This window comes from Panthera pardus, unplaced genomic scaffold (genome assembly GCF_024362965.1).
Source record: "Panthera pardus isolate Hobbes unplaced genomic scaffold, ASM2436296v1 HiC_scaffold_16, whole genome shotgun sequence".
In the NCBI taxonomy this organism is placed as follows: Eukaryota; Metazoa; Chordata; class Mammalia; order Carnivora; family Felidae; genus Panthera; species Panthera pardus.
In genome coordinates this window covers 70125620-70148182 of record NW_026526721.1, presented here as the reverse complement: position 1 = coordinate 70148182, position 22563 = coordinate 70125620, and the positions used below count along the sequence as shown (strand labels likewise).

Below are 22563 nucleotides of genomic sequence, written 5' to 3'. Positions count from 1 at the left end.
CTCCTCCTGCCCCCAGTGATAGTAATGACTGGGTAGAGGCACAGAGGGAGAATCTGTGAGCCATAGCCTTCATGGCAGGGCATGTCTGAAATATGAGGGGATTCCTTACCCTCCCATAAAGGAGGGAGTTGGGTGTGAGGTTCCAGGGTGTGGGGGAGAAGCTGATATTCCCTTCTCCTGTTGGATGTCTGCTTGGGTGCAGATCCATGGCTCTGCCCTTGGCCTGAGCAGGAGTGAAGGGGAATTGGAAGAAGCTGGCAGGGCAGAGAGAGAGTAGGGTTGTGGAGTAGCCAGTCATGATATTGTGATTTATAATGAGAAATAAATATTTGGTTTTTATCCCCAACCCTGGCACAGAGCTCCTAAAACCCTTGGAATTTTCTAAGTGATAAGAGTGATAAGGGTATCTGGATATTCATAACCATCCCTTTTCAACCACAACTGGGTTTATGTTAATAAGGTGACTTTTGGAAAGCACCTAAGGATGGGGCTGGTTGCCCGGGGCACCAACCATGATTAGAGGGTTGGAACTTTCAGGGAGAGAGGTGGGGGCTGGAGAGTGTGAGTCAAATCCCAATGGCTGGTGATTGAATCAACTATGCCTATGTATGAAGCATCCATAAACCCCCCAAAGAACGAGGTTTGAAGAGCTTCCAGGCTGGTAGACACATAGACATTTGGGGAGCGTCGTGTGCCTGGAGAGAGCATGGAAGCTACACACTTCTCCCCCATGGGCATCTCCCATGGGCTGTTCCAGGGTTATATGCTTTTATAACAGCAGTAATCTAGTAAGTGAAGTGTTTCTCTGAATTCCTTGAGATGTTCTAGCAAACTAATGGAACTCAAGGCGAGTGTCATGAGAACCTCTGATTTAGAGCCAGTCTTTCAGAAGCACAGGTGACAATTTACACTTATGACCACCATCTGAATTGGGGGGTTGACCAGTCTTATGACTATTTCCAGATAAAAAATATCATAATTAAATTGGATTATAGGACACCCAGCTGGTGCTGGAGAAATGCTTGGTATGGGGGGGGAAACCCACACATCAGAATTGGTGTCAGAGTCATACCAGCCGTGGGCCATCTGACTGGTCACTCTGCAAGGTCACTGGTTTGAGTCGTCTAGCTGGCAGACTCCTAAAAAGTCAGCTGTGGGGCAGTGGCAGAGGCTGGGGGCATCCTGGAAGTGGTGCAGCTGCAGGACATGGTGGAGAAGGGAGAGGTGTGAGGAATGGGCACCCAGTGGTGCTTCTATGCTGATGCCTAGAGACAGCGTGTCAGTGCAGGGGGTGGGAGGCTGGGAAATGCCGTTGTGGTCTCTAAAATACTTACTTAGCATTTTATTCTAGGGTTCTCTGTCTCATCCTCTTTCCCTTTTTCCTGTGCTTCTGTATCTTCTTCTTCTCTCTCTCCCTGAGCTTATGCTGGTCTCTCTCTCTCAAGAACATCAGGGTTGCAGCTTTGGAGTTAAACGCAGGCTCTTCCTACTGGCCTCTGATGAGTAAATGCAGGTGCTGGGAAGACTTAGTTATATTCTTTTGTCACTTGGTAAAAAAAAAAAAAAGAAGAAGAAGAAAATAAGCACATTCCCCTCAGCATCCTGAGATAAGCTGTCATGACCTGGTCCCCAAGCTCATTTTAAACCATTTATACTTTTATTCTCAGGGTAGGGAGTCTCCTTAAGTTTCTGCCTCCTTTGGGAAGCCTCTTTAAGGCTGATTTAGCCCCACGAGATCCATGGAGTGAAAGCTTCTCATAAGCCATTAGGTAAACACATAAAGCAGCCTTCAGAGTGGACATGCGAAGGCTGGGATGGAAGAGGAATAAAATTTCTAAATTCATGATAGGAGATCCATGGGTAAGACAGACGTCTTCATAAGTTAACAAAGTTCAGGATGTTACAAATGGGAACCTACAGAATTGGCTGTTAGGAAAGCAAAGGGCAAATAACTGGAGGTGCAGGGCCAAGTACAGATTTTATAGTCTGGCGTGGACTTGGGGCCATCCTGTCTCTCCTCCCAGCCTCCTTCCTCTGCTCTAACAGGGGCCCTCTCCCTGCCTGCCTCCCAGGGGCATTGTGAGGATCAAAGGAGAAGATTGATTTGGAAGGTGAAAGCCACTCTCTGAATTATTGCTCTTCGTTGCTGAGAGCTGCTATTGTTACTGCTGTTTCTAATAAATAACAGACCTATAACAGGCCTTCGTAGGAAAATGTAGGCTTGTGAAAGACAGATGAACAGAAATCTGAGTGGAGTCAGGGACTGGTGGGTTATGCCATCCCATGGGGTGCTTAAGGCTTAACTGACTGCCCTGATGGTTTTTTAAGGACCTTTCTAGGTCTGTGGGTGCATGTTACAAGAGGAGAAGAGGAGCTGGGCTCCTCTCCTTTTGTTTTGACCAAGGCCGGTTGGCCTCAGCTTTGGGTCCTCGATCATGGGCACATCCTTTGCTCTCAGCCATTCAGAAGCTCTGACCTTAGATTTTATTTCCTGTAGTCTTAACTTTTCTGCCTTCTCACTGTGCTTATAGGTCACATACATGCTCCAGGTAGACTGCTTGTCCACACCGGTCCATAGTTGGGGCTTCCTAGTCCCTGTAAGGTGAGAATCCCTGATCACTGCTATGGTAGTTTGAGGTACTGGAAGACTAGTGACGTGTGAAGTTAGACTACTATCCTGTGCAAGAGCAGCTCACAACATGAGCTGCTACTAGTTTTCTGCAAGTCATTTTAGTATTTCCACAAGGTTTAGTCTTTTTAGTAAAGAGTTTCCATTTGAGTGTTTTGTTAAAGTGCCTTTGTTATTTTTGAATTAGAAAAATAAGGTAGGCATCTGTTTAACTGCTTATAAATAAGCCTCTGGTTCTAAACAGCTGCCAAAGGATGCCTTAGAATCCTGGGGTGTGGGATGGAATGGAGCTTAGAGATCACCGTAACAGCGGTGTTCAGGCAAGAGAACAGAGACCGCTCCAGGCATTAAAAAAAAAACTTTTAAAATGTTTAATTATTTGAGAGAGAGGGAGAGAGCAAGCATGAGCAGGGGAGGGGCAGAGAGAGGGAGACACAGAATCCGAAGCAGTCTCCAGGCTCTGAGCTGTCAGCACATTGCCTGATATGGGGTTCAAATCCACAAACTGGGAGATCATGACCTGAGCCAAAGTTGGACACTTAAATGACTGTGCCACCCAGGTGCCCCAGGCATTTTAAACAGAAGTAATTTAATATGCAGAATTCATTACAGCAGTATTAGGGACGGAGGCTCAAAAAGCATAAAGGAAGTCTACACGAAGATTAGTAACTGCTGGAAGCTGCTATCCCAGTGGGACGGAGATACTGGGAGGGAAAGTGGCCTTATCCAGAAAGCTGGAACTTAGAATCCCACACTCACCTAGAAGTGACACACAACACTTCTACCTATTTTCCAGAGGCCAGAACTCAGTCACATGGCCACGCCTACCTGCAGCCGTGCTGGGAGTGGTCTACTGAGTGGCCAGAAGGGAACCGGCCTGCTGGACAACCACTCTGTGCCTGTGTGGGTACAGGGATCACTGTCGGGAGAGAACAGCGACGCTTTTGCAGAAACAATCTTCAAGACTGTGCGCACATTCACACCTGCCCTGGCATACTAGGGTGGATGTATGTCAGAGCGGAGTTCTCCTACCCACCTCCTGTTCTACTTCCCTTCCCTTCCCCTTGCTGGCCCTCTGAAGTGCTGCATGCTGAATTCTGTGTGCTCTGTTTTCAGGGGACGCTGGCCCAGCCCCAGCCCTGGTGGAAGAGCCAGCTGTTTGTGTGGGAGCCAGTGCTGTTTGGGACCTGGGACGGTGTGTTCACATCCTGTATGATCAACATTTTTGGGGTTGTCCTTTTCCTGAGGACTGGCTGGTTAGTGGTGAGTGATGAGCTGGTGGCCCTGGAGTTTCTTGTGAGCTTGTGACACGGAAAGGTCTGCACTCTTGGGCATTCCACAGGGCAGGCAACAGATTCCTGAAGCACGGATGCTCCAGAAACATGAAACAAGAAGCAAGTACATATAGCTAGCGTTGCTATTTAAATGAGAATCCTGAGAACCTAGGCCTCAGACAAAGCCTCCAATGGAAGCCTCGCCATGGATTTAAGTTATATGAGCACAGAAATATGAGCAATGTGAGTCAGGGCACATCCTGGATGGGACTAGAGGTGGATCAGAGAGAGCAGACTGGTGGCAGTTTTGCCTCCGGTTTGTGACCCTCTCCTGCTTTCCTGGTATTTTTCAACTTGTCTGGTGCCCTCCTGGTGGCACTGGTTGCCTTGTCCCACCACACACAGATCCTGTGTGAGAGGCTGCACATGGCAGTGCTTGGTCACAGGTGCATGAGATCATGGGGGTACATTTGCTTCCTCCATGGAGAAACCAAAGGCCTCTTCTTTGTGTCTTTTCTGAAGGCATCCTGGGAGCTTCCAAGCAGATGTGTGTCCTGAGCAGGGGTTCTGAACCCCTTACATGGCACCTTCTTCCTGGGACACCAGTAAACTAAACAGGCTGCTCAAAACAAAAGGCTAGCCAGTCAGGAGTCATTGATGAGCACCTAATGTGTTCCAGGCACTACAATGTACCAATGGGATTATGAAACAGAAGGCCCTGTTCTTCCCTCTGGTGAGCTAACAGTCCTGGGTAGATTTCACATCAGGAATCCAAGTGGTTTCTCAAAGCAGCATTAAATACCTCAGGAGTGGAATAGGCTATGAACATATGGTGGCTAAGTGTCCAGGAAAGCTTCCTGGAAGAGGTGTGGTTCAGCCAGGCTTTGAGAGGTGAGCTGGGTTGCACAGATGAAAGAGAGAGGGGGTCATTCAAGGTGTGGAATGTACTAGTCAGGGTTCTTCAAGGGAACACAGGCAGAACCAATAGGAGCTATATATCTATAAAAGATATATAGAATGTCCTATATATATGACTGGGGGGTCTGGTGAGTCCAAGTGAGACTCAGGTAAGAATTGATGTTGCAGGCTTGAATCCAAAGACTGGGAGCACAGGCGGAATTTCTGTGTTGCAGTCTGGCTACAGAATTCTTTCTTCTTTGGGAAACCTCAGTCTTTGCTGTTAAAGCCTTCCAACAGATTGGATGAGGCCCTTTGGCATTATAGACGGTAATCTCTTTTTAACAAAAAATTTTCTTTTTTAACATTTATTTATTTTCAAGAGACAGAGAGAGACAGAGTGCGAGTGGTGGAGGGGCAGAGAGAGAGAGAGAGGGAGACACAGAATCCGAAGCAGGCTCCAGGCTCTGAGTTAGCACAGAGCCCGACGTGGGGCTTGAACCCACTAACCTGAGCTGAAGTTGGACACTTAACTGACTGACCACCCAGGTGCCCCTAGACAGTAATCTCTTTTACTTAAAGTCTACTGACTGTAAATGTTAAGCACAGCTAAAACAAAAACAAACAAACAAAAAAAGTACATTTACAGCAACATCTAGATTACTGTTTGACTAAATAAATGGTCACCATATTCTATCCAAGTTAACACAGAAAATTAACCATCGCATGGGCAAATTCTGGGGAAGGAAAGCTGAGCTGTGACAAGGTGTATGGGGTTCTTAGCCCCTCAGGAGGCCTAGGTGAGGCCAGACCTTCCTGAGCTCTTTTACCTAGGTCATTAGCTCAGCCTGGGTTACCCAGCTCTTCCTCCCCGACCCCTGTTGCAGCTCTGGAGGTGTCGGGGGAGGTGGCTAGTGCTCCTGGGAGGGGCCTGACTGGCAGGGCCTCCCTGTCCTAACCCCTGACCTTGCTTCTTGCTGTTCTGCTGCAGGGAAATACAGGAGTGCTCATGGGCATGTTTCTGGTGTCCTTCGTCATCCTGGTGGCCCTCATCACCGTGCTGTCTGGCATCGGTGTTGGGGAGCACTGTGGTGTTGGCAGCGGTGGTGTCTACTCGATGATCTCCTCGGTCCTTGGTGGGCAGACCGGTGGCACGATTGGGCTACTGTACGTGTTTGGACAGGTGAGCCTGGGGGCTGGGGGAGGAGAGTTGTGCCCTGAGGCCATCAGCATATGGGATCTGTTCCCTCGCTTGGCTGTTTGCCACCATCTTCTCATCCACGTTCCCATTTGATTTAAAGAGAGGCAAGTTGGGGTAATTGGCCCCATTTTATAGATGGGCAGACTGGGGCTCTGAGAGGGAGCTCAGAGGCATAGCTTAGCCCACTGTCCAGGACCCTGACCCAGAGTCCAGGGCTCCTTCCTCTCTACCTCTGGTGCCTTGTGGCATCCTGATCTGCCCAGGAATGCAGGGCTTGGCTGGAACTATCCTTGATGCCCATTGTAGGGAGGGGAGTGCATGACAGTGGCCCAAGCCCAGGTGGCAGCTGGGTGGCCCTGTCCCTGGGGCACTTTAGTGCTGAAGAAGGGACATTTTACCTGTGCCAAAAGACTTTCCTGGACGCGGGCACTTCTCAAATGAGCTGGAGCTTCAGGCTCATTGACAGCTTGATGGCCTTGCCGAGGAGGCCAGAGCCGTGTGTGGACGCCCTGTCTGAGAAGGAGGGGGCGGTGCAGCAGGGTGGACACAGGCTCTCAGAAAACCAGTGAGCAGGGAGAAGCACTGGGACTTACTTAGCTAAAACACAGGGATGGTGACCTAATGAGGACGAAACAAAGACAGACATTAAGAAGCAGCTCTTTGTAAGCACTTCTTGGCTTGAGAAAGGCTTTTATGATGGTGCAAAGGGTGGTGGGTGGTTGAAAACACAGTTTCAAGAAAAGAATTTGTCTAAGGGTACAAGAGTCTCCTCAAAGAAAGGATACGTTTGTTCTTTTCTTTTTCAGCAGGGTTATTTTAGTATAACTACATCTGATTCTCCAACAGCGCAAAGGGTGTGTGTGTGTGTGTGTGTGTGTGTGTGTGTGTGTGTGTGACATGCATGAAAGGCAGAGAGATTGTCACTGCACTCTTAAAGCCACTTGCCTTTACTGGAGAAAGATCTTTAAGCTCCGTAGCTTGGGAGTGAGAAATAAATGGTTAGTTTACTTTATTACCCTGGGGATTTGTCTGTCGATGTTTTACTTCTGCGCTGTCTCCTAGCCAGGTTGCAGTCCTGCTCTCTGGGTAAGCAAGCTTACCTGCAGCAGCAAATACCACGACAGGGACCAGCACCAAACCGGGGGTCAGCGAAGGGCCCCTGTAGAGGGGAAGCTGGGATGTCGTGTCTCCTGTGTGTGGGTTGCTTCAGAGGAAGGGTGTTCACAGAAAAAGTGTTTTCTGCACACTGGCAGCTGCTGCCGAACAGCCACCCCATCTACACCCTCGCTCGCTTAGCTTGCTCTCTGTTCGGGTCTCGGTGAGAAACACCGGAGCCCCTCTGGCCGGCGTCTTCAGGCCTCTCCTTTGCCTGCTGCTGACCTGGGCTGGCTTCTCTGATCGGGGTGTGGGTGCTGCATAACCCTTTTTATATGCTATTGGATTCACTCCGCTAGGATTTTGTTGAGAATTTGGGGTATGTATTCATGAGGGATATTGGTCTGTAGTGTTCTTGTGATCTCTTTGTCTAGTTTTGGTCTCATGATAAAGCTGGCCCGATAGAATGAGTTGGGAGGTGTTCCCTCCTCTTCTATTTTTTAGAAGAGTTTCTAAAGGATTAGTGTTAATCCTTCTTTAAATGTTTGGTAAAACTTAGTGGTGAAACCATCTGGTCCCTGGCTTTTCTTTGTAGGAAGTTTTTTGATAACTAATTCAATCACTTATATAGGCATAATCTGATTTTCTATTTCTTCTTGAGTCAGTTTTGGTAGTTTGTGTCTTTCTAGGAATCTGTCCATTTTATCTCTGTTATTTAATTTATTGGTGTAAAATCATTCATGGATTCCTTATAATCTTTTTAGTGTTTGTAAGATTGGTAGTAATGGCTTCCCTTCCATTCCTGATTTTAATCATTTGAGACTTTGCTCCTTTTTTTTTTTCCTTCAGTCAGTCTAGTTAAAGAAAGTTTTGGTTTTGTTGGTTTTTCTTTCTTTTTTTTTTTTTTTTCTGGTCTCCAATTTATTCCTACTCCAGTCTTTAGTATTTCCTTCCTCTTGCTTCCTTTGGGTTTAGTTTGCTCTTCTTTTTCTAGTTTCTTAAGGTGGAAGGTTAGGTCACTGACTCGAGACCCTTCTTTCAGGGTGTAATTGGGGTTTCTGAGGGTCCCTATTCCTGGGTCTTACTGACCTGTAACCCCGTCATTCCAGGGCATGAATACACTCATTTATTTTTAATGACTGCTGAGCAGATTGCCTGCTTGCCCTAGAACAGGGGTCAGCAGACTTCCACTATAAAGGTCCAGATAGTAAATATCTTTGTTTTTATGAGTCATATATCTCTGTCACAACTATTCAATTCTGCTGTTGTAGTTCAAAAGCTGCCATAGTCAATATGAAAAACTGGGCTTAGCTGTGTTCCTATAAAACTTTTTTACCAAAACAGGCAGCAAGCAGGATTTAGCCAGCATGTTAAAGTTTGCTAACACTCGTTTCAGGCATAAAAATTTAGACAATATAAGGGTACCTGGCTGGCTGAGTCAGGGAGCATGCAAGCTCTTGATCTCAGGGTTGTGGGTTTGAGCCTCATATTGGGTGTACAGATTACTTAAAAATAAAATCTTTAAAAAATAGAGAGACTATAAACACTTAAAATAATCATTTTAAAGCTTGCAAATATTTTCATAACCCTGCATCCTCCCAAATCCTTCCCCATCATCTCTCTGAGTTGTTGGTGACCCCTTGGCCAGTGGAGGAAACAGTGAACTGGAGCCCCTCCTCACTCTCTGCCCCACTCACTTTTAAAAATTTTTCAATGTTTTATTTATTTTTGGGGGGGGGGAGAGAGAGAGAGAGAATGGGAGAGGGGCAAGAGAGAGACAGAGACAGAATCTGAAGCAGGCTCCAGGCTCTGAGCTGTCAACACAGAGCTCGACACGGGGCTCAAACCCACGAACTGTGAGACATGACCTGAGCTGAAGTCAGATGCTTAATTGACTGAGTCATCCAGGCTCCCTCTGCCCGACTCACTTTTGGGTCTGAGGGCTTCTTTGAGGTTGCTTACCCTAGATATCAAAATATATGGCTTTCACCTGCATGGTTGTGTCTGTAATTACTGCTTTACATGGTCTTTGCTGGACTGTGCAAAAACCATGGAGAACTGGAAAACTTTCGTAGACCTGATATGGGCTGGAGTTTTGTTGTGGGAGTTAACGCAGTCAAGCAGCTTGAACCTTAAACAAGGATTTCATGTCAGAAAGGAGGGGTGTGGAGGGCAGCTCTGGTCTGTTAGGTAGGTACCCAGAGATGAAAAACAAAATGCCCATGATTGTGAGGTGCAGTTGTTGTAACATAAACACGTTGGAGTGGAAGTGTTCTGCCCTGAAAGTAGGTCACTTTCTCTCTATGAAATGGTGGGTGATGCCCCCAGCTCCCTGCAGCAGAAGATTAGAAAGAAAAGGGAAAAGGAATGTCTGTGATTATAAACTTTAAGAGGTGATAAAAATACTGAAAAACTATAATAGGGGTGCCTGAGAGGCTCAATTGGTTAAGTGTCTGACTCTTGATTTCTGCTCAGGTCATGATCTCACGGTTTCGTGAGTTCAAGCCCCACACTGGGATTCTCTCTCTCCCTCTCTCTGTCCTTTCCCCGCTTGTGTGCTCTCTCTCTCTCTCTCTCAAAATAAATAAATAAACTTTAAAAATATATACATAATAAACTCTGGGGTGTTTATGCATTAAACAAGTCGACAGGGAGGTTTTCCAGTGAAGAGGTGTACTCATGGTTGGAGGGGAGGGTAGCTGGACTTCTCTGGGGAGGGGTCTGTGGTGTTGTCCATACCTCTGGGGTGGGGGTGTCAAGCTCAGTGGGCAGAGAGGTGTGGGGGGAACTTTGCTTCCTAGACACACCGTGCTCTCCGTACCTAAGTGTAGCATTTGCATAAAGTCTGCAAATCTTAATATATTTGTTTTTATTTTTCCTTTATAAAATTCCTTTAAAGTTACAAAATGATGTTCATTATAACTAGTTAACATCAGCGATAATGTAAAGAAAAAGTTTATTTCCCTCCCCATCCTAAGGTGTCCATTGCGAATACCCACCATCCTTTTCTGCCACCTTCCCTGTGTTTATGTATGTGAATTCATGATTGTTGAAGTGCTTGCTTGTTTTTACAAAAATGGGGACAGAGTTTATACTCTATTCCATGGTTTGTGTTTCTCACTTAACAATAAGTTATAGATACTCCTCGAGGTCAGTGTTTTAAACTGGTGCTTTTTTGAAAAAACTGTTTATTTATTTTGAGAGAGAGTGCATCTGTGGAAGCTCATGCAAGCTCACACAAGTGGGAAAGGGGCAGAGAGAGAGAGTGAGAGAGAGAATCTCAAGCAGGCTCCATACTGCCAGTGCAGAGCCCCATGTGGGGCTTGAACTCACAAACCATGAGATCATGACTTGATCCAAAATCAAGAGTCAGATGCTCAACCGACTGAGCCACCCAGGTGCCCCTAAACCTGTGCTTTTTAACTAGTAGCTTAGCATTGCCTAATATGAATGTATGATAATTCATGGCACATTTGTCTTCTGTATTCATCATTTTACTCTCTTCTATAAGAGTAGTTGTATTTCTTTTCTCATTCCTAAAATCTGTAATTTTTTTTTCTTAATCAGACTGCTAGGTGTGTATGTATTTTATTTATCTCTTAAAGGATCAGCTGTTATTTTTATTTTAAATATCTTATTTTTAAGTAATCTCTACACCCAACGTGGGGCTCAAACTCACAACCCCGAGATCAAGAGTCACATATTACACAGACAGGGACAGCCAGGCTTCTCTTAAAGGATCAGCTTTTATTCTCTGAATTCTTTCTTTTGTTATTTTTCTTTTATTAATTTCATATTTCCTTTTATTAAATACCTCTTCCTACTATCTTTTTATTTATATTGGTCTTTTTTATCATGTCTTAAGTTAAATATTTTATTTTTTTCTGCCCTTTTTAACTAATAAAAATATTTAGGGTTATACCTTTTTTTTCCTTCTGAATGCAGGATTAGTGTGCCTCTCAAGTTTTAGGATATAATATTCTCCTTTTCATTACTTTCTAGATCATTTGAAATTTAAAAAACTCATTATTTTGCCAACATGGCTCAAATTTATTTCTATTGTATGTTTTCCCCTTGCTGATTTGGAAGTTCTACTGTGCTTTTTGTTCTGAGAAGAGTTATAGTCCACCCTTAGAAAAGCCATAATTATACTTTTGCTATAGTTCCCAACCGAGCAGCATTGCTTACTATGTTCATCCGCCTACCAAATATGAAATCTCTATGACACTTTGACTCCCCCACATTCCATAAATACCCTCACCTCTTACCTCAAAGCTCTTAGATTTTGAGAAGATGGTTTAATTTGTGGTTGTTATTGGTTTCCTTCATAGTAAGTCTTTTCAGTTTTAAGAATCCTTATTTATAAGTTACATTGCAAATTTCCAGTGACAATACCATCGTCTATTTAACATTAACAAAGTATTTTATGAAATTCATGGCTAACTACTGTTTCTTCTTTTTCAGTAGCTAATAATAGTACAGTAAAAATGATAAGGCCAATAGCTAGTATCTCTATAACTCAAACTATGAGACAGATACTGTTCTAAGAACTTACATAAATTATCTCATTTCACCGTTACAGTAACTTCTTTTTTCCTTGACTTTATTTATTTTGAAAGAGAGAGACTGCGAGTGGGGGAGGGGCAGAGAGAGAGAGAGAGAGAGAGAGAGAGAGAGAGAGAGAAACCCAAGCAGGCTACACACTGTCAATGTGGAGCCCAATGTGGGGCTCGAACTCGAGAACCATGAGGTCACAACCTGAGCCAAAACCAAGAGCCGGACACTCAACCAACTAAGCCAGCCAGGTGCCCCCTCACAATAGCTTTTGAAGCAAGTACTATTATTATTATTTGTATTTCACAGATGAGGAAATGAGGCACAGAGAGCTTAAAACACTTTCCCAAGTCACACAGCTAAGCCTGGGAGCCACAGCATTTGGCTCCGGTCTGATTTCACAGTCCATGCTCCTAACCACCATATCCTTTCACACAGCCTCCACGGGCTTCTCCTTTATGTTTTGTTCCTAGCATCTTCGGGCTAAAAAGTGATTTTAGCTATGAATTGGAGAGAGGGACTCTACTGGAGCCACTGGAGACAAAGGCAGTCTTTACTGCTTGGCCCACTTCATGTGAGCAAATTCTGTTCACCAGCTAGAAAAGGAAGATGGTGGGTTTGGAAGCTCCAGATGCAAATGGTTGCATTCCAGTTCTGGTGTCACCCTCTGCACATGTGAGGTGTCAGACACCTGGGAAGGTGATGATCATCACTGCATTGTTACCATTTGTTTTTTTTAATTCTGATATATCTGGCCATGAAGAGTCCTGTTGACCTGGCCAGATAGTGACAGAATAGCAGCATCCTTGTGCCTGTCACACTCTTGTTATTTAGCCAAGTGTAAGTTTGAGTCATGAGGTGATGTTTCTCTCTCATCTCTCTCTCTCTCAAGGATGACTTTCCTTCTGCTTACATTTATTGGGCTCCCCCCTCCCCACTCCAATATAGACAGAAATGCCTAGTGTAAGTTTGGGGAACATTGACAATGATGGTATATGTCTAGTAGCAAAATGAGCTGATCTCAGTGAAGAATGGGACCTCCTTCCTGAGCTCCTCTCCAGTACAGAAATTATATCACCCTTCTGGTCTTTACCTAAAAGAGCAGGAAATTAATGGTACTCCGCTTCCCAGAACTCTTTTCATACAGTCAACATATCACAAAATATCTGTTGAATGTTTGCAACATAGTTAGCAAATGTAGGGGCTTTGAAGAGGTATGGTCAGCATAAACATTTTTGTTTTTTAGCATGTTTGCATTCTTGGTGGCTTGGGGTAGGGAACAAGCTTATATGCATGAACTAAGAATAGACTAGTGACCCAGATAATTAATTGCATTACTTACTGGCAGTAAGCATAATATTTATTCAGAAAAGGGGGATGAGGAAAGGCTTCATGGAAGAGGAACTTGACTGAGGCCCAAGAAGAATTTGTTTCCTGAGAGAACAATGGGAACAGAGCACAGTGATGACCATGACCCAGTGGCCTGGGGGTGGGGAAGGATCAAGCCTGATGGAGAGAAGGGTGCTGAGGAATTATGAAAAGTGAGGTTGGTGTTATTTTCAAATATTTATTTGAAGTTGAGTTTTAAATATATATATATTCTCTCGAGACAGAGCATGAGCAGAGAGAGAGAGGGAGACACAGGATCCTAAGCAGGCTCCAGGCTCCGAGCTGTCAGCACAGAGCCCCACATGGGGCTCGAACTCATGAACCACGAGATCATGACCCGAGTCAAAGTCAGATGCTTAACCCACTGAACCACCCAGGTGCCCCTTAAATATTTTTTTCAAAGATAAAATTATGACTTTCAGGCAAATATAAAATATACATGGACTAAAGATTTTTTTTTTTAACTAATTAATTAATGGAGGAGCCAGTAAGATGTACCTAGTTCCTGGTGAAGCAATTTCATAAATAAATGTAAGGATAAGATTGCTGATACAAAATTGGTTAATGTCTTACAGGGTAAGAAACCGAATCTTTTGGATTGTCTGTTCCACTGGACAGAAGCTATTTGCATCTCTGCTGGGGAAAAAAAATCTATAAATGGACAGTAACTTCATAAAGTCTGGGACATTTAACACGTTTAATCAATAGTAAACAATGAGTAGAACTAAGTACATTCACCTAGCCAGTCCTTGGGTAGCCTTTGTTCCATATGACATTGAAAGGATTTGCTGCCCACTTTTTTTTTTTATTCTAAGTTTCAGGTAATTTTTTTTTTTTTTTAATAATAGTGACCTACAAAGAAGTGGAGAAAAACTGGGGTTTGCTTTAGTGCCTTTCTTAGGCTCTGCGAGGGGACCCCCTGTGTGCTTCTATTCTGTTTAGCTCTTGAATAACTCAAACAGAGAAGTCCAGAGTGCTCTTTGGCCCAGAGTCCCATCTCCCTCCTTCTCATCTTAGTCACTACTGACTGCCATTTGTGCTCCCCTCTGGGTGATGGTAGAGACGTAGATGAGAAGAAATGGGGCCAGAGGCAGAGGGCATGGCCAGGAAGGGCTCACTGACCCCTCCCCCATGTTGGTTCCCAGGTGCTGAGCCCTGATGAGGGTGGGTGCAGCCCTCAGTGCTGGGCGGGTCTGACCCACGGGTTCCTGATTCTCTGTTCTCTTGCCAACTCTTCCCACCTTGCTTGCCTGTCAGTGTGTCGCAGGGGCCATGTACATCACCGGCTTTGCTGAGTCCATCTCCGATTTGCTGAGCCTCAGGAGTATCTGGGCCGTGCGAGGAATTTCGGTGGCGGTGCATCTGGCCTTGCTGGGGATTAACCTAGCAGGTGTCAAATGGATAATCCGCCTCCAGCTGCTGCTGCTGTTCCTGCTGGCCGTGTCCACACTGGACTTCGTGGTGGGCTCTTTCACACACCTGGACCCAGGTAAGCCTTTGGGAGTTGAGTGGATGGGGTCTTCTAGGGGTCTGCACTGCTTTCTAGATGTGTGTTGGTGTGAGTTTGCAGGACTACCTCCCCATAAGCTTTGCCTACCAGGCGTGTGCTGTTCCTGGAGCAGGCCCGAAAGCCCCTCCTCACATAGGCATTTTCATTTAGCATATTTTCCACATTCCTTTTTATTTTCTTTTTGTTAAAAAAAAATAGGAACATTTAAAACAAAGAATAAAGTAGAACTGGACTAGATAAAGATTAAATTCATTAACAGTGATTGGGAGAGTGGGCAGGAAATAGATTTGAAAGTAGGTAAGAAGATAGATTTTAATTTTGTGTGTCACATTTTATTTCTTTTGTTTCACTTATTTATTTATTTATTTATTTTAATTTTTTTTAACGTTTATTTATTATTTTTGAGACAGAGAGAGACAGAGCATGAACAGGGGAGGGGCAGAGAGAGAGGGAGACACAGAATCCGAAATGGGCTCCAGGCTCCGAGCCGTCAGCACAGAGCCCGACGCGGGGCTCGAACTCACGGACCGCGAGATGATGACCTGAGCCGAAGTCGGACGCTTAACCGACTGAGCCACTCAGGCGCCCCTATTTTTTATTTTAGAGACAGAGAGAGAGAGCTCGCACATGCACACATGTGTGCCGGTGGGGGAGGGGCAGAGGGAGAGGGAGAGAGAGAGAATCTCAAGTAGGCTTTATGCCCAGCATGGAGCTCGACATGGGGCTCGAGCCCACAAACCGTGAGATCATGACCTGAGCCGAAGTCAGGAGTCGGACGCTTAACTGACTGTGCCACCCAGGCGCCCCTCTTTTGTGTTAAAAGGACTTGATGCAAATATTACAAATGCTACCAACTGTCATTTGTGGGAGATGGGAACAGATATAGGTTGATCACCTACAGTTTCTTTAATAGTACATTTTCTTTCAAAATAAGAACATAAGTCCATTAACTAAGCTTAAAGAAGGAGAATAAACAGCAGGTGTGTTCTGGACCATTTGGAAATGGTGTCACATGTTGGTAACGGATGGACCACTGTTTAACCCTGGCTTTTCCTGGGCCTGGAGGATGCTTGGCAGCTATAATCCTCAATCCTTATGCTTTGAGTGGGATGCCGTTGCCCACAGTGTCTGTAAGGGTATAACTTTGTGGTCTGGGTTGGTTTGGTATCAGAAGTCTTTGTTCCTCTCCAGAGTACAGGGCTGTTCATGGGTACCTTAGAAAAAAGATAACTGCCTGATATTTCACACTTCGGGGACTCTGGCTTTTTATGGCAACAGTGGCCAGGCATCTACATTGGAATCTGGATAGGGAAAGGGAAATGGGGCCATCCTCTATGATAGAAAAGAGATGAAAAGAAAAAGACCTGCAGCACAAGTGCCTGTGATGGTGGGGGCGAGTGCCTGCTTTGTGCCAGGCCTGGTGCTTAGCACTGCACATGACTTAGCTCGTGGAATCCTTACCATAACCCATGAGAGAAGAACAGTTATACCCATTTTACAGATGAGGAAACTGGCGAGTATATCACTCATGGTGATCCGTGGCAGAGCTGGGAATGAAACTGGATCTATTCACATATGTAGTCGAGCTGTTTCCTAGGTAGGAAGTGATGTCTGTCTTTACACCACCAGCTGCCTTTTGGTGATAATAGCTCTGCATTCCCCCGTGAAGGCTGCCCTGACGTGTTCTAAATAGTCTTGTCTTTCATAAAGATGTTGGTTGCAGGAAGTTCAGAATTCAGTTGGTACACGCTACTCTGGCCTTATTTTTCATATGTTCAAATTCTTCTGTTGGAAAATAGTCTCTCCCCTGAGCTCCCTGAGTGCCCCCTGCACTCTGACATCCTGATCCCTGCCCCAGAACCTCCAGACTGCCCATGACCCAGCATCTAAAGGGTTAAGCCCTGTGCAGAAGGGCTGCCCCAGGACCCGCTCCAATGCTAAGAGCCAATGCAGTGTCCAAACAGATCACTTGGCGCCTGGGCCTTGCAGCTTGCTAAACACTTGGAGCATCTCCATCGCAGGGGAGGAATGATTTGTTTCCTGGCCTTGCACCAACTGCAGAGACAAGCCCACATCCGGAGGGAGACCTGCTGGCTGTTTGGCTGTAAAACTAACTGTCAGTGGGGGCGAGGGGGTCCACTCCAGTCTCCCATTCCTGGGTGCTTTCTCCCTCCATCAGCGTGGTTGCTGAAAAAGCTTAATTAATTAAATTGCAGGTTGATGCTACTAGCCTCTTTGAAACCTCACTAGGCCAATGTGTTTTCCTTCTTCTCGATTAGAAGCTATCTTGGCTGCTCTTCTGTTACTCCAAGTATTTCTCCTTCTTTCTGGTCAGTGCATTAGCAGGGTGTAGTGTGAAGTGAAATTTATTTTCAATCATTTCCATGGCAACTGGCCCCTCTCAAATCTGTTTTTGGTATCACTGATGTTTTATATGGGCTACTTTCTTTGCAGTAAAAATCCAAACTAAAACTAGATCATAAACCTTCAGAATGCATTTAGCAGAATGATTTCAGCCCTTTGGAAAAACAACATGCACATAGACATTTGAAAAAAGGCTGGAAAAAGGACTGGAAGGAACTATACCTAAGTGTCAGCAGTGACTGTCTTTCTGCTGAGGTTATGGGTGGCGGCATTATGTTATTTCTCCTTTCCATCAATTGGTTAGTGCTACTTAAAAAATTAATAGACTATATTTTTTAAAGTTTATTTATTTATTTATTTTGAGAAAGGGGTGTGCAGAGAGAGAAAGGGAGACAGAGTCCCAAGCAGGCTCCACACTGTCAGCACAGAGCCTATCACGGGGCTCAATCTCATGAACTGTGATATCACAACCTGAGCCAAAACCAAGAGTCAGATGCTTAACCGACTGAGCCACCCAGGTGCCCCTAATAGACTGAATTTTTTATTAAAAAAAAAAAAAAAATTTTTTTTAACGTTTATTTATTTTTGAGACAGAGAGAGACAGAGCATGAACAGGGGAGGAGCAGAGAGAGAGGGAGACAAAGAATCTGAAACAGGCTCCAGGCTCTGAGCTGTCAGCACAAAGCCCGACGCGGGGCTCGAACTCATGGACCGTGAGATCATGACCTGAGCCGAAGTCAGACGCCCAACCGACCAAGCCACCCAGGCACCCCTAGACTGAATTTTTTAGAGCAGTTTTAGGTTTATGGAAAATTGAGCAGATGGTGCAGAGGTCCCCATATCTTTTCCCCCTCCTTTCCCCACTTCCGTTCCCCCTCTTATCAATATCTCTCATTACTGTGGCATGTTCATTACAAGTGATGAACCAATGTTGATACCTTATTAGTACCTGAAGTCCATGGTTTAGAGTAGGATTCACCCTTTGTGTTGTGCAGTTCTGTGAGCTCGTACAATAATAATGTGTATCCACCATTACAGTGTCGTAGAGAATAGTTTTAAGGTGTCAGAAATTCCTGTGCTCCACTTGTTCATTCCTCCTTCCTCCCACCCTTGAACTCTTGACAACCACTGATCTTACTCTTTCCCTCTCTTGTTTTGCCTTTCCTAGAGTTGGAATCATATGGTATGTAGCCTTTTCAGACTCACTTCTTTCACTAAGCAAATGCATTCAAGGGTTCTCTGTGCCTTTTTGTGACTCGCTAGTTCATGCCTTTTTGTCACTGAATATTTCACTGTGTAGTTGTAACTCAGTTTTTTTTTTTTAATCCATCCACCTAATTAAAGGACATTTTGGTTGATTCCAACTTTTGGCAATTATGAATAAAATGTCTGTAAACATTTGTGTGCAGGTTTTGTTGAAGATACAACTGTTTAACCCATTTGAATAAATACCTAGGAGCATGAATGCTGGGTCATACAGTAAGACTATGTTTACCTCTCTAAGAAACTGCCAAACTGCCTTCCCAAATGGCTGTGCCATTTTGTATCCCCACCAGCAGCTGGTGAGAGTTCCTGTTGCTCCACATTGTCACCAGTGTTTGGTGTTGTCAGTGTGTTGGATGTTAAACACTCTGATATGTATCTCTCTCTAATAGTAGCATCTCGTTATTTGAATTTGAAATTCAGTAATCACCTATAATATTAAGCATCTTTTCATACATTTATTTGATATCTGTATGTCATCTTTGGTGAGGTGTCTGTTCAGGTCTTTTGACCATTTTTTAATCTGGTTGTTTTCTTATTGCTGAGTTTTAAGAATTCTGTGTATATTTTGGACACAAACCCTTTATCACATGTAGGTCTTGTAAATATTTTCTCCCGGTCCATGGCTTATCTTTTTATTCTTAAAATAAATTTTTTTAATGTTTATTCTTGAGAGGCAGAAAGAGCACAAGCTGCGGGAGGGTCAGAGAGAGAGGGAGACACAGAATCCAAAGCAGACTCCAGGCGCTGAGCTGTCAGCATGGAGCCTAATGTGGGGCTTAAACTCACAAGCTGTGAGATCATGACCTGAGCCAAAGTCAGACACTTAACTGACTGAGCCAGGACTTTCCTTATATATATAATTCTATATTGATAGATATAGAGTTCTATATTGATAGTCTTTTTACGTTTAATACTTTATTTTTTTAAAGTTTTTATTAATTTATTTTGAGAGAGAGAGCAGGGGAGGGGCAGAGAGAGAGAGAGAGAGAGGAAGAGAGAGAGAGAATCCCAAGCAGACTCAGCGCTGTCAGCCTGGAGCCCCATGTGGGGCTCGAACTCACAAATTGTAAGATCATTACCTGAGCCAAAATCAAGAGTCGGACGCTTAACCGACTGAGCCACCCAGGTGCCCCATCTTTTTATTCTTTTAACAATGTCTTTTGCTGAGCTGAAGTTTTTAATTGTCATGAAATCTAACATCAATATTTTTCTTTCATGGACCATGCTTTTGGTGTTGTACCTAAAAAACTCATGATTAAATCAAAGGTCATGTAGATTGTCTCCTATGTTATCTTCTAGACTTTTTACAGTTTTGTGTTTTACGTTTAAATCTGTAATCTGTTTTGAGTCAATTTTGTGTACTGTGTAAGGTCAATGTCCAGATTTGCTTTTGCATGTGCCTGCCCTGGTGTTGCACCATTTTTTAAAAGACCACGCTGCCTTTGCTCCTTTGTCAGAGATCTGTTGACTGTATCTGTGTGTTTCTATTTCTGGGCTCCCTGCTCTGTTCTAGTGCTCTTTGCTTGTTCTCCAATACCACACTGGCTTGGTTATTGCTACTTTCTAGGGAGGGCTGGGGTTGGCTGGTGTCAGACCTGCAACTTTGTCCATTTTCTTTTGTGTTATGTTTAAAATCAGGGAAGGAATGTTTTAAAAATACACTTAAGCCTAACTTTATTTCTGTCCCTTTATTTAAATATAAAAGACTAACTAGAAAAAAATCTAAACAGTCCTGGAATGTATAAAGTAAGAACGTGGAAAGTAAGACCACACTTCATTTTCACACCTCTGCCCTCCCCAGGGAGCTTGGTACAGGCATTCCTTATATACTGCTGTCAAATACATCACCCCAAAAGTTAGTGGCATAAGACAACAATAAACATTTATTATTTCTTGCCTTTTCTGTGGGCTAGGAATTTAGCTATGGCATTGCTGGTGGTTCTGGCTCAAGGTTTCTCATGAGGCTCAGTCAGACGTCAGCAGGGGTGGCAGCTGCCTAAAAGCTTGACCAGGGCTGGAGGAGCTGGCTGGCAAGTTGGGGTTGGTTTTTGGAGGGAGGCTTCCCTCCTCCTCCCTGTTGTCCTTTCCTGAAAGCTGCTTACGTGTCCCCAAGTCATGCAGTGGCCAGCCTCCCTGAGAGCAAACAATCAGAGGGAACAAGAAGGAGAGAGAGCGCACGCTCTGTCCTTCACATGATCTAGCTTCAGAAGTCACAGAGCCCTACTTCCTCCATAGTCTCTTTGTTAGAAGTGAATCACTTAGTTGGGTCCTCTTCAAAGGGAGGGAAATTAGTTTCTATAATTTTGAATGGAGACGTGTCAAAGAATTTGAAGACACACTTTAAACCATAACAGTTCATTTTAAAATCAGAAAAAAAAATTTTTAAGTACACTTAAGTGAAATTATATTTCCCCTTTATTTCAAGACAAATGTTTTATAAGAATTTTAAAAATATTGAAATATAAAATAAAAAGTGGAAGTTCCCTCCCCTACTCTCTTCTTCTGCTCCTGCTCCCCAGAGGGAGATTGGTAAATATCTTTCCAGTCTATTTTCAAGTGCATGTGCATGTACATAAACACATATAACATAGGTCTTTGTAAAAATGTGCTTAAATTCTGTTGTTCTGCTATTTTTCCTCTTTTTTTTTTTTAATGTTTATTTATTTTTGAGAGAGACAGAGACAGAATGCGAGTGGGTTAGGGGCAGAGTGAGAGGGAGACACAGAATCCAAAGCAGGCTCCAGGCTCTGAGCTGTCAGCACAGAACCCGACGCGGGGCTCAAACTCACGAGCCGTGAGATCATGACCTGAGCCGAAGTTGAATGCTTAATTGACTGAGCCACCCAGGTGCCCTGCTATTTTTCCTCTTGTACTCAATAATATATTATGGACATCATGACTGTAATGTCAGTACATTTGGGATTCCCTCATTCTTTTTTTGACACTTAAATAGTATTCCATATAACAAGCTGAAAATACTTTATATTTAAACATTTGTTTACTGATGGATATTTAGTTTTTTTCTAGTTTGTTGCTATTAGAAGTATTGCTGACATGAATATCGTTGTGCAAAATTTAAAGCTTATTTCTATAGGATCAAGGGTTGTAAATAGAATTAATAGGACAAAGGTCAAGAATATTTTAAATTTTGATAGGTTCTGGGGTGCCTGGGTGGCTCAGTCAGTTAAGTGTCCAACTTTGGCTCAGGTCATGATCTTGCAGTCTGTGAGTTTGAGCCCTGTGTAGGGCTCTGTGCTGACAGCTCAGAGCCTGGAGCCTGCTTTGGATTCTGTGTCTCCCTCTGTCTCTGTCCCTCCCCCATTCTGTCTCTCTCTCAAAAATAAACATTAAAAGATTTTTTTTTAATTTTATTATGTGCTGCCAAACTGCCTTCTCATAAAGTTGTTCCATTTTGAACTCTCACTGACAGTGTGTAAGAGTTATTGATTCCCCATACCCTGAACAATATTGGATATGTTCATTTTTTTAAATTTCTGGCAAGAAATGATGGGCAAAAATTGTGCTCCTTTAAAAAAAATTAATTTTTCTGAAATCATTAACGAGAATTATTTTATTCATATTTTTATTGCCATTTATATTTATTTTCTTTGAATTATTTATAATCTTTCCCTATTGTTCCTTTGTGCTATCTTCCTTTTCAATGATTTGTAACTCTTCTACCTTCACAATTAATTCAAAATAAAACAAATACCTGGTTAGCTTTTATTAATGTTAGACAGTGTTTGTTGTATATGTTGAAAAGTTTTTTCTAATATGTCATTTGTTCTTTTAAAATTAATTTTTATGTGTAGTTAAAGTAATACATATACATAAAGATACTCATTTTTGAGCCAAATTGCATACTCTGATTGCTTTCTTGTTTGTATATCTTCAGCTTCTCCTGAAACTAAGCTTACTCTATGTCTTAGTTCCTGGGGCTGCCTTAACAAACCACCGCAAACTGGGTGGCTTAAAGCAACAGAAATATAGCAGCTCATTGTTCTCGAGGCCAGAGGTGGGAGAGCGAGGTGTTGGAGGGGCACACTCCCTCCCAAGTCTCTAGAGAACACTTCCTAGTCTCTTCCAGCTTCTGGTGGCTCCTGGTGTTCCTTGGCTGGTGGCCACATTGCTCCTACCTTTGCCTCTGTGGTCACATGGCCTTCTCCTCCTCTTGCCTCTCCTCTGTGAGAAACTCAGGAGGACAACTTGTCACTGGAAATGGTCCAGTTTGGATAATTCGAGATGATCCCACCTGGAGATCCTTAACTTAATTATATCTGCAAAGACCTATTTCCCAAATAAGGCCACATTCACAAGTTTCTGGGGTTAGTGTGTGGGCATATCTTGTTAGGGTCCACAATTCAATCCACTATGCTCTATTTTT

At 43.8% G+C, this 22563-nt stretch overlaps 1 protein-coding gene across 4 annotated transcripts in view; it reads left to right on the top strand.

The window, feature by feature from the left end:
• Positions 1 to 22563, top strand: part of SLC12A8 (solute carrier family 12 member 8) — a 136243-nt gene that overhangs the window by 20231 nt on the left and 93449 nt on the right. For all 4 annotated transcript variants that reach the window (XM_019448649.2, XM_019448651.2, XM_019448647.2 and 1 more), the window contains exons 3-5: positions 3746 to 3892; positions 5792 to 5983; positions 14297 to 14528. In XM_019448649.2, the coding sequence (XP_019304194.2) occupies positions 3746 to 3892; positions 5792 to 5983; positions 14297 to 14528 (571 nt within the window). The remainder of the gene's footprint in view (positions 1 to 3745; positions 3893 to 5791; positions 5984 to 14296; positions 14529 to 22563) is intronic.